The sequence below is a fragment of the Cupressus sempervirens genome, chromosome 9 (assembly GCF_028749045.1).
Source record: "Cupressus sempervirens isolate cs-2001-9-10 chromosome 9, ASM2874904v1, whole genome shotgun sequence".
NCBI classification, from domain to species: Eukaryota; Viridiplantae; Streptophyta; class Pinopsida; order Cupressales; family Cupressaceae; genus Cupressus; species Cupressus sempervirens.
This window is the reverse complement of record NC_143126.1, coordinates 531,647,850-531,659,028: the sequence shown is the minus strand read 5'-3', so window position 1 is coordinate 531,659,028 and position 11,179 is coordinate 531,647,850. Positions and strand designations below refer to the sequence as shown.

Below are 11,179 nucleotides of genomic sequence, written 5' to 3'. Positions count from 1 at the left end.
GTTAATATAATTTTTCCTTTTCTGTTGTGTCCATTCTATTCTTGGGTTGTGTCCCCATCAGGTAGTGAGATGCGTGACTTTTAGGAACTCCTAGTGTTACATCTCTAAGCATCACCCACATACAATGAATGCTAAGTGTTCCATTCATTCTCATTCATTCTCATAAGGAATGGATTCTTGTAAATGATTACTCATGGAAAATATGACTCTAAAATAATATAACTATATACAACGAAATTAGATTTATTATAAAACGCTCAAATTTTTATTGAAATGGAATAAGTAATGGTATTTCTGAAGTAGATGTATGATGGTGGATACTAAATTGGTGTTCATAAGTAATTTTTTATAATGTAGGTATTAAATCTGATCAATTAATTCATGTTCATAAATCCGTTTTTTTATTAAATGGATCGCTTGATTGGAGTACTAAATCTGATTGCATTATTGGCGTTCATAAATAATTTTATTTGTACTCGTTAGATTGGTGTTCATAAGTAAGTTTTATGCATACAGGCGTTATTTTCATGTTCTAGATTTGTAACTGGCACAAGGATTGTTTTCATTCACCTTTTAGTTGGCTTGACTATGTTTGCCTTGATATGTTCTCGAGAGCAGGAGGTAATTCTGAAGAGCTTACATGTTTATGCGAAGTAATTGTTGTTTGTGAGGCCTTGTTATGAACAAGTGGAATTTGTTTATAGGTTGTGGTGTATTATTGAGCTAAAAGTCCTTAATAGTGGTGTTTTTATCCACTTTTCGTTTATTTTGAATAGATTGAAGCAACAGCTCTAGGAAGGTCCGTATTAAAGTTTTCTTAGAGGAATCTGGTTAATCATGTCAAATAAGAACAGTTTTGGCAGACGATGGAAAAAGAGTTGAGTTCAAACCCAAAAAAAATGATTCTACATCTTGTTATTGCTGGATTTGTCAAAACTGTATGGGTCTAAAATTAGTTCAATTAACCACATTATAATGAGCATTTCCTTGTCAGTAATCTTTACAATCTAAGTTACCAATTCAGATGCGAATGTGAGATTTTTTTGGGGAGAGATGTATGTATGTATACAGTTATACTATGTAATATGTATATCTATATGCAAAGAAATGAAACAAGTAATTTTAGTCTTGTATTCTTACCTTCAAGATTAAAAGATGACCTACATTGTTTGTTCACAAATAGACATCTACAATGTTCAAAGGCTAGAAAAGTGATTAGAATATATGCATGCAACATCATTGCCAAGGTAAACTTAAACATCAATTATCTCCAGGGTGTGAGCAAAAAAAAGGCATTTATTACAATTCAAATTTGTCAGGGAAATATTAATCATATAATTGAAATATTAGATAATTATTATATGAACAAATCTCAGACAGAACAGGCAAGCAATTGATATCAAGTGAACAGCAGCAGCTATCTAAGCAACATAAGTAATCAGTTGATTATCTAATCTTATAAATAATAAGACAGTAGAATAGTGTCAGGTTTGGAAGGAGGCTAGTGTACATTTCCTTTAAATGCAGCATGTCTTCTTCACAAATAGGTATCTACAATCCCACCGCTGAGTTTGAATTTCTCTGGTATAAATCTTGATTTAACTTAAACACTTCAGCACATTTAACTCGTTTGAATAGCAAATGCAATGGAAGTGAATGAGATACTAGAGTAAACAGCACGGATCACCATTATTAATCATCAAGAAGAGTGCTATGTTGAAACAATGCATTAAAAGAACACTCAAGGCATCTTCATCTAATGATACAGGAACTCTTTTGTACAATTAAAAGGAAGAAGATATCCTCACGCTGCTTCTAGCACAAAACTCAAAAATACTTTTAACCAAGAAAATCAGAATGGATAAGATCACCTCTACAAGATGCATTCATTAATACTGTTGAAGAGTGTAGAGGAAGAATGAAGGACTTTAGTTATATTAGAGGACAAGAATGAAGGAATTTTAGTTGAAGATGCTTGTGGATGCTCCTAGCTTCCCTGTGGGTGCCACCTGAATGTCACTCACAGGCACCCGGATGTGTTCGGATGCTTGTGTGGGTGTCATCCGGGTGCCAATCACAGGCACCTGGATTCATCCAGATGCTTCTGGATGCATTCGGGTGCCTATGAGTGGCATTCGAGTGGCACCCGTACCCCTCCAGCACCTGTCCGTATCCACTTCCACCTCCAGCCTCTACAATGCTGCATCAGTATCATAGACTAATAAAGTTTACAACAAACTAGATGTGACTGACAATACAACTAAACATGTGTACTATCTTGATTCCTTTTTTAACTCTCAAACTGATGGAACACTGAATTCCCACAAAATTTCAAACTATGAGAGTTTGGCCTCGAAGTAAATATGTATGTGAAAATATACTCTTAAAAATTACAGGTAAATTGAAGATAGTGTTTTATTGTACAATGGTGTTTGATGTGGTCACTTCTGCTTCTACAGAAATCAGATTGAAAACAAATATATTAAGATATTTTCTCTCTTTCATCGCGCAGTTGGAAAAAGTGCTTAATAAGCTTGAAATCTTTTAGAAAATCAAGGTCTTATTTGGTGGCTAGATAGAATACATCAGTATCAATGTCAATCTATACTCCATGGAAAATGAATGTTCAACATGTTAATGGGCATATGATAATGAAGTAGGCTGCAACAACTAGTTATCATAATATTGTATAGGACATATACAGTCCATACAACCATTGCATCATCTTTTGTTAGAATTATGGTTAATTTTTTAAAAATTTGGCAACACAACACCTGTTTACATGCTGCATAGATCATTCTCTCTCGTTTTTTCTTTTTCAAAAGGAAAAGACGAAAATATTCAACCAGCCAATTACATTTTTGAAATATCAATAATTCAGACATTCATTTCTAGCTTTGCTGCTTGCTCAGTGCTGAACAGTAAAAGTGTATTTTATGCAACGAGCTGTGTATTAAAGATTATTTTTCAGTATAGTCTTAATGTTGAAATCATTCTCTTTCATTGATGGGGCTGCTTTACAGCAATCTGAAGAAACATGGCAATTGAGGTCGAGTAATCAGAGTATCTGGAGTCTGAAGATTTTGAACAATGGCAGCTCAGGATTTTATGTGCAGGTTAAATGAGTTACCAGAAAGCATTATCTCCTCTAACATTATCACCCGCCTTCCCCTCATTGATGCCGTACGCTCCTCCCTTCTCTGCCATAAGTGGCGATTCCTTTGGACTAAAATTCCCCATCTTCATTTCTCTCCGGACTTCTTCAGCTATCTATTCCATCGAGAAGAAGAAGATAGTGTAGACTTCCGACAGACAATGGAGCACATTCTGATGCGGCACGATGCCCCTCTTGAGAGTCTTGACTTTCATATTTCTAGTATGTTTCACCATTCTGCATTTAATAATTTATTGGAGAAAATTGACATAGAGCGATGGATTCATCATGCGGCCAAAAAAGGAGTGAAAAAGATGCTTCTTAAAGTTGATGCAGATTTCAGAGGCATGAAAATGGATCTACCTGTTATTGTTTTTGGTTGTAATGCCCTCCTGGATTTGGAACTTTCCCGCTTCGTGATTCCAGGAATTCCCCAGCCCACCCCATCCGAGAATTTTGCATCCCTGAAAACTTGTTGTCTACGTAACATTGAGAATCTGACTGACAAGAGTCTGCAAGGACTCCTAGAGCTATGCCCTGTTCTCCAGAAGTTGGTGCTCTTAAGTTGTGAAGAATTGATAGATTCAAAAGTCCAAGCTGCCAATCTCAATTGTTTGATCTTATTAGGTTGTTCTTTTGTAGAATCCTTGACAGCAGACTGTCCGCAACTGTGTCGAGTCAAAATAGGTAGCAATTCCCGCTTAGCTAAAGTGCACATAAATTCTTATAATTCGGTTGAGCTCAAAGTATGGGATTGCTACATGTTATCCAAAATGCAGATGAAGTCTTGTGTGTTTCTAGATAAGGTTGGATCGCTTGAAGCACTGTCAATTGAAGGGTATTCAAGTAATTCAAGCATTGTGTCGTTGAGAAAATTATCCCTTACAAAATGCTCAGCGTCAAGATTCCTTGGCTCACCTATTATAAGATTCTCATCACCAGGAGTCGAAGGCTTCTCCTGTCCATTAAGTCTTGTTGGCATCTTTCCCGACCTTGAAGAACTCAAAGTATTTGCATCTATAATGGTAACGTTTTTCTTTTATCATTCATTTGAGATCCAAAGTTTTATCAACCAAGATGTTGGGTTTTTTGTCACATCAATCGGCCAATTTTGTATGGCAGGGAACTGCAGTGGTAAGGGGAGAAAAGACCGAGGGGAAATCAGATTTCATGTTTCCAAATCTGAAGAAAGCATATCTTCATATTACATCACATTGGAGCGAAGAAGACGTAGCCGTGTTGGGTTTTGTTCTAAGAAATTCTCCTTCATTAACTACTTTAACAGTACATCGGCCGTATTGCTTTGAGGGTTTTGATGAGCCGGAGTTCAAAAATCTGTTACTAAGTCTGAAACGGGCTTCTGAAGAGGTAGAAATAGAATTGTTGAGGGAGGATGATGAAGAGGATGAAGAGTATTACTTGGAACGAGAGGATGAGGATGAGGAGTTTTCATACGATGGATATTGGGATAGGGATGAAGAGTATATGGAAGAAGAGGAAGAAGAGGAAGACGATATAGACTATGATTCCGACTATGGACAGTACTTTAGACGAAGACGTTTTTAAAATGGATTTATATATTTATTCTCATCTTTTCCTTTTAAGGCTTAAGACTTCATACATTTTAGATATTTTACTGACAATAGTACAGATAGAAGGTTGAATGCATCTAAGGAATGACTGGTTTAGTTGTCCAGATTTTGTCTTCAATTTCATTTTAAAGTCAAGATTCGTTCTATGGAGTCTCGAGTGCATATTAGATATCAGAAGAGGGAATTATCTATTGTACCATAATTTTAGAAAGTTCTTGCTTCCAAAGGTCAGTGATTTTGCTTGAATGATGAACTCTTCAAACATCAATGCTATTCCACTCAAACAAGTAATGTATTCTTTTTACAAAGCTTATTTATTTTTACTTTTTAAATTGCTGTTTTACATCTATTTGAATAGAAAATAAATAAGTAAAATATATGATTAATGAATGTATAATTATTATATAAAAATTTATTTAGATTGAGTGAGTTGCTAGTGGAGTGGTACAATTTAAGTGTACTATAAATAATAAAAGAGTCTACTCAATTTTTAGGTCTAATAGTATAATATAATTAATGACATCATTGTGAGATTAATGTATCTTAGTATTCTAAATTTCTCAATAATGTATGCTCCATAATTAGAATTCTATTTCTACTTTATATGTTAATATGACTTTACAAGTTTTTATAAATTTTATGCCTCTTGTCAAAATTTCTACACACATTTCAGCCTTTTGATAGGTAAAATTAAGGGGTTTGGACATTTTGAAGTTGAACCTCTCCTAAAATAAGTCATTGAAGCTCTAGTACATGGTGACATTTATGAAAGTGGTAAGGTTCAACAATCAATTTAAACAATATCATGACAACTATTGTAATTTTTCAGGTTTTTATAGTATCATTCATTTAATAATTATATAGTCTAATAGGACCCTAAAGGGATTACAAAATGTACATTTCTACAAATTTAATACTATCCTCTAATTGCCTAGCCTTTCAAATATAACCCATTATTCCTAACTTTGAATCTTTTTCTAATATATTAATCTATGGAAATATATTGGGACAATGTTTCAATAAATCTGCTAAAGAAATGCAAAAGGAATTTGAAATGTTAACAATCAGTGAGTTCAATTTACTTCTTGGATTGCAAGTAAATTAGAATAGTAAAGGCATTTTCATTTCTCAGTCTAAGTATTGTGAAGGAATTGCTAAAGAAAATTGATTTAGAAAATTCAATTTTTATTTTTTCACTCCTATAGTTATTGGCTCAAAGTTGGCTAAGGAGGAGGATTTGCCAAAAATAGATGTAAATAAGTGCAAATGGATGATTAGAGGATTTAGTTTTTCATTTATTATTATTGTTAAGATTACTATTTATTATGTGTTAATGTCGAGTAGATTTGACCCTTAGACCTCTCCTAGTGAGAGGCCCACAATTTACTAATGTGTTGTAGGCTCTCGCCTATGATTAGAGGATTATTATTCCTCACTTGGAATATATATTATGTATGTAATATGCTTGGCAGCTAGATTTTAACAAGAACCACATATTATGGTAGTAGAAAGGATTTTTAGATATTTGAAAGGAACAAAAGGTATGAAGTTATGGTAACCAAGACAATTATGTTTTCATGAATTTTGATTGTAGTTTTGTCTAGAAGAGGGTATTTTCTTGTTTCGGACGTGATTTTTGCACAGGGGCTAAATGATATTCGAGCCTTTTGTTTTGTATTTGAAGAAAAGAAGGGGTATATGTTAGATCTTTGAGTTTAAATGTCTTTTTTATTTATTGTAGCTTATCTTTGAGTCATTGCAATTGTTCCTCAATTGTTCATCAAGTCTTCATCTTATTTGTCTATGGTAGGAAACTAAGTGGACTTTTTACTATTTGTCTCCATTTTCCTTTATCTTTCAATCTTATATCACATTTGTATCATAGTGATGTGCATATGTTAGTTTTCTTTTCTTGCATTCTAGTTAAAATCACCCCCCTAAAAAATAAAAAATAGGTCTTACAAGGTAGTTGTGCCTCAAAAATTGAGACAAAAATAGCTAATACAATAAGAAATATCTCCAATTGTTAATACTTGTTGATCTTCATGTTTGGGCTAAAACAAGTCATTTTGTTAGTTATTCCAAAATACCAATTTGTTAAAAAACATAAATAAAAGATATATAACTCCTACTATAACAAAGATAAAGCCATTTGTCTTAAAGGGAAATAATTAGAGCTATAGATGTCTAGCTAGTTTCAAGAAGAATGATATATGTAAATCAGATCCTTCATAAAATATATTTCTCTTTTAAACACTTTTGGAATGAATCTTCATATATCTTAGTCTAAAAGCAAACAAATCTAAGGTGGAAGCTTTGAATTTTCAAAAAAGAGCAAATCAATTTCGAGAAATATCCTTATTTGATTCTCAATTGCTTCAAGAATTTAATTGTCTCTATATTCTAAGGAATGCCATTAAACTAGGGATGAGCTTAATATTTTGAAATTTGAGTTAAAGTCCAATTCATTAAAGAACCAACATTCAAGTTTGAAAATTGAGCCTTTCCCTTCTTTTGAAATAAGTACAAAAAACAAAGAAACAATTCTCGCGATCTACAAGAAAGACATCATCGACTCCTAACTATTTATTATCAAACCATTAAAATAATTATTTTCTATCAATAGGCGCACTCCAAAACTTACATATCAAAGCTCATTGTCAAAGATTTATAATCTAGGAAACTAGGGTTTCTTCTAAAAAAGAAAATCTCAATCCTTTATTTGTTTCTAGTTTACCATGATGCTCTTCCTAAGGTGGATCAACTTCTTGGTTAAGTCTCTGATTTTTCTTTTATGATTGGGTGTCCTTCCTCTAAGATGCTACCAAAGGTGTTGCTACTTTAAACTAAAGATATTGGTTTGATGATATTTTATTGAGCTTAGAAATCTAATTCTACAACACCCACCTCAATCTCCCATGTATTGTCTTATTAATATTATTGCTTGGAAACTTGTTTTAATAGCTTCTTTTCAAGGAGTAATCCATGCTCTAGATCTTCCAATAGGATCCGATCAAACATTATGGAATATATGAATGTTATTTCACTTGAAAAAATTGCATAAAATTCATATTTCCTACATGCCTTGGCCTTTGAATTTGATGACTAGTATCAAGGAATATTATATGAAACTCTCTTGAATGTTTATGCTCTCCCTAATAATCAATGGAAATCTCGAATATATGGCACCTCATATATTAATTAGGACTAGATGGAAATCTTGAAATCTCTTTGGAAATATGATATGCTTGGCCATATGTTATTTTATAATATCTATTTTTATGTATATTAGTATTTTAATAACTATATTATGATATAAACTAGTGGTAAACTATTTCCAATAGGATTGTGAATCTATTTAGTATATCATATTTATGTAAGAAATATAATCATATTTCTACATGAACTAAAATTATAATTATCGTCATTATATAACATTATATTTGGGAATAGTAAGGATGCATACTAGAAATATGTTGTAGAAAAATTAGAACTAGAGTGAATTCTTGGAAATATCATTGGATATCTTTATCAAGAAAGTTTTTACTAGTTAAATCACTTTTATCCTCCATTCCAAATTACACTATGTCAATTTTAAATGTTCCTCATTGTATTGTCAAGCAAATTGAGAAAATTATATTAGAGTTTATTTGGAGCATTAATATGAAAATTATTGATGATGCCAATTTCAAAGCTTTAAAAAAACATGTATTAAAAATGCAGAAGGAATTTCATTACATTAGATATATTCAGTTTAAAATCAAATATATTAAACTCCTAAACTAGATATGATACATATTATTTCTATGTCATTACATTGATTCTAATGATATTCAAAGAGGAGTACACTATTGCCTCTAAGATATTCATAGGAGAACTCTAATAAAGATTGCAAGATTCATTAATTAAAATAACATCAGCTGAAATAATAGGAAGCTAAATGGCAAGGCGATAAAATTATCCTTGGTCAAAATTTTGACATATTGGTAACTGTTGCTTATAACTACACATCATAAGGTAAAGTAGACTTGGTATAAGTGTTAATGGTGACTATGGCATGAGTGATTCCATGGACATAAGAGATGGCAGTGGCTATCCAACCACAAAAATAAGTGCTTCTTCTTAGTATATTGGTAAACAGTTTTTGTCATTGCCCATAAGAGATGGGGGAGGGGGTGGGGGGAATTTGTCAGCTGGGTTGTTGGCTCGTATTTGTTGGGGTATGAAAGAAGTAGAAATGAAATCTATGTATCCATTGAAATTCACTACAAATAACATATATTAAAATTTACACTCTTCAGTAGTCATGCATACAAATATTGGTACTCAGTATTAATTTGTAGAAACTTTTAGTGTGAATGAAGTGTATAGGGGAGATAATTACTTTGATTTTCCATATCTGACTCATTTATGCAAAAAGTTTTTCCAAGTGGGCTTCCTCATTTTTCCTTAGAATTGTATATGGGTTGTTCTGCATTTTTTAGTATCTCTCAAAGGAAAACATCAGTTGAATGTGAAGGTTGCTTAGTGACTTGAATCTGGACATATTTGTAAATGTTAAGCATTTCCTTTCCTTCCTCCCAATGTCAATTGTTACTTTCTGTAATGTCAAACCTTGGGATTTATGTATTGTTGTAACCGATGCCATAGTGATTGTTATTTGTTGTCGATCTCCTAGTGACACATGAATAATTGGTACAACTTTAGGGTCATCTTTGTCCCATTGTGGCCTACGGTAATTTTTTATTCTTACCACAATATACATTAGAACATCAGGTGGGCTAGTGTTGGAATGTTTAGAATAACTAAGAGGGGGGAGGGGGGGTGAATCAGTTATCCAAGGTCCAAATGTACAAATAAAACTTTATAGTACTTAACATAATCATATCCATAAAACCATATCATGCATGGATCCATTAGACCATCCAATACCTGAACTTAGTAGGTCACTATCCTAGGTCAAAATAACTTTGTAGAAATGTAAGCATGAAATACCACAAACTTATTCACACAATTTGACACAAAGATTTTACGTAGAAACCCAATTTGGGAAAAACCACTAGTAACATGCTACCAATTTTCACTTTTATAAAGTGATGCCCTATTAAAGGCCAACCCTATTAAAGGTTACAATACACATTGTTAAATATGACCCGGTTAAAGGATTTCAATCACCCTATTAGGAGTGAGCCTTGTTCGAGGACTTTAGAACATTTCATTAGAATGTCACCCTGTTAAAGGATTTACAAATGATTGTTAGGTCAACCTTAATCCAAAGGATTTATCCAAACTGATATAATGATTAGAAAGTAGTAGTAGGACTTGATTTGACAATAAAACACAACTCATTTGTAGATTACAGATCTCTGGTTCAGTCCTCCATTCTGCTTGACATTCATACTCTTCATCTTTGACAACTTGTTCACCCTTCAAGCATTCATCCTCTTAAGCCTTCTTGCTTTGTATGCCAATTTGCAGACTCTTCTATTCTGACACCATATGAAGCAACACCCTAGACTTCTCATCTTCCTTAAGTTCTCGCACATAAAAATTGTTGTTTCTGGCTTGCTATCTCTATAAACAGAGAATTTAGGTCTTTTTTCTTCTTAACCACAATCATCCATTCTAGGGTTAGGTAAGATCCAATGAATCTACCCATTTTTTCATTTAGTCCTTTCTAGAAAATTCTTCTACAATCCTCTTTGAATTCACCTGAAAGTGATTTATCTCAAAATTTTGTGCCACCATCTCATCATAGAAATCTTCCACACACTTCACACAATTAAAGAAATCAACTTTGTTGGCTTAGATTCATCAATTCTTCAATTAAACTCTTTTTATTGTCACTCGACGTCCACACTGTTCACTTTACAATAACAATCTTCTTATGCTTAGCCAAAACTGGGTTGCTCAACATCAACTAAGTCTTCCTTGCTGGGTCACTATTGTTATTTACTCAATGCTTGACACATACTATATTTTTCTAATGCTCGACACTTACTGAATTATGTTCGGCCTAAACTAAGTTTTCTCATCTTACACTGTTGCTTGGCCAGGCTTGGCTGACACTTTTTAATGAAAAATATTCTTCTAGGCTTAGCTTAAGTAACCATTTACTTTAACCTTAAGTAGATCAATGATACATAATATCATCAATGTCTTACTTCCTCCTTTTATACACCAAATAACTCAACCTTTCTCTAGGTACTCCTGTTATCTTATCTTTTCATATCCTCTTCATCAATCAAACAAATGATAGCATTCAGACCAAAAAGAAGTTGTCTTACCAGCAAGTAGCAAGTTTGAAATGATGATTGTTCCATGATAGGTTCCACACTTCAAACAATCTCTTTGCAACAATTTGCCTCTTTGGCATTGATGGAAAACCAATACCAACAACACCAAAAAAATAAATTGAAATCTCTTTTTCTAT

General features: G+C 32.9%; 1 protein-coding gene across 1 annotated transcript; it reads left to right on the top strand.

Annotated features, from left to right (window-relative positions):
• The first annotated feature begins 2,479 nt into the window (after window positions 1–2,479).
• On the top strand, window positions 2,480–5,078 carry LOC149539686 (F-box/LRR-repeat protein At3g03360-like). Its single transcript, XM_089800909.1, has 2 exons — window positions 2,480–4,179; window positions 4,277–5,078. Exons 1-2 carry the CDS (start codon window positions 3,091–3,093, stop codon window positions 4,718–4,720), a joined length of 1,533 nt encoding a protein of 510 aa, XP_089657035.1. The 5' UTR covers window positions 2,480–3,090; the 3' UTR covers window positions 4,721–5,078.
• Window positions 5,079–11,179: the final 6,101 nt, after the last annotated feature.

Bases quoted from the DNA above. Each gene is read 5' to 3' on its own strand.
- LOC149539686 (XM_089800909.1), top strand. From the start codon at position 3,091: ATGGCAGCTCAGGATTTTATGTGCAGGTTAAATGAGTTACCAGAAAGC. The intron at 4,180-4,276 runs GTAACGTTTTTC...TTTGTATGGCAG, and splicing joins AAGTATTTGCATCTATAATG to GGAACTGCAGTGGTAAGGGG.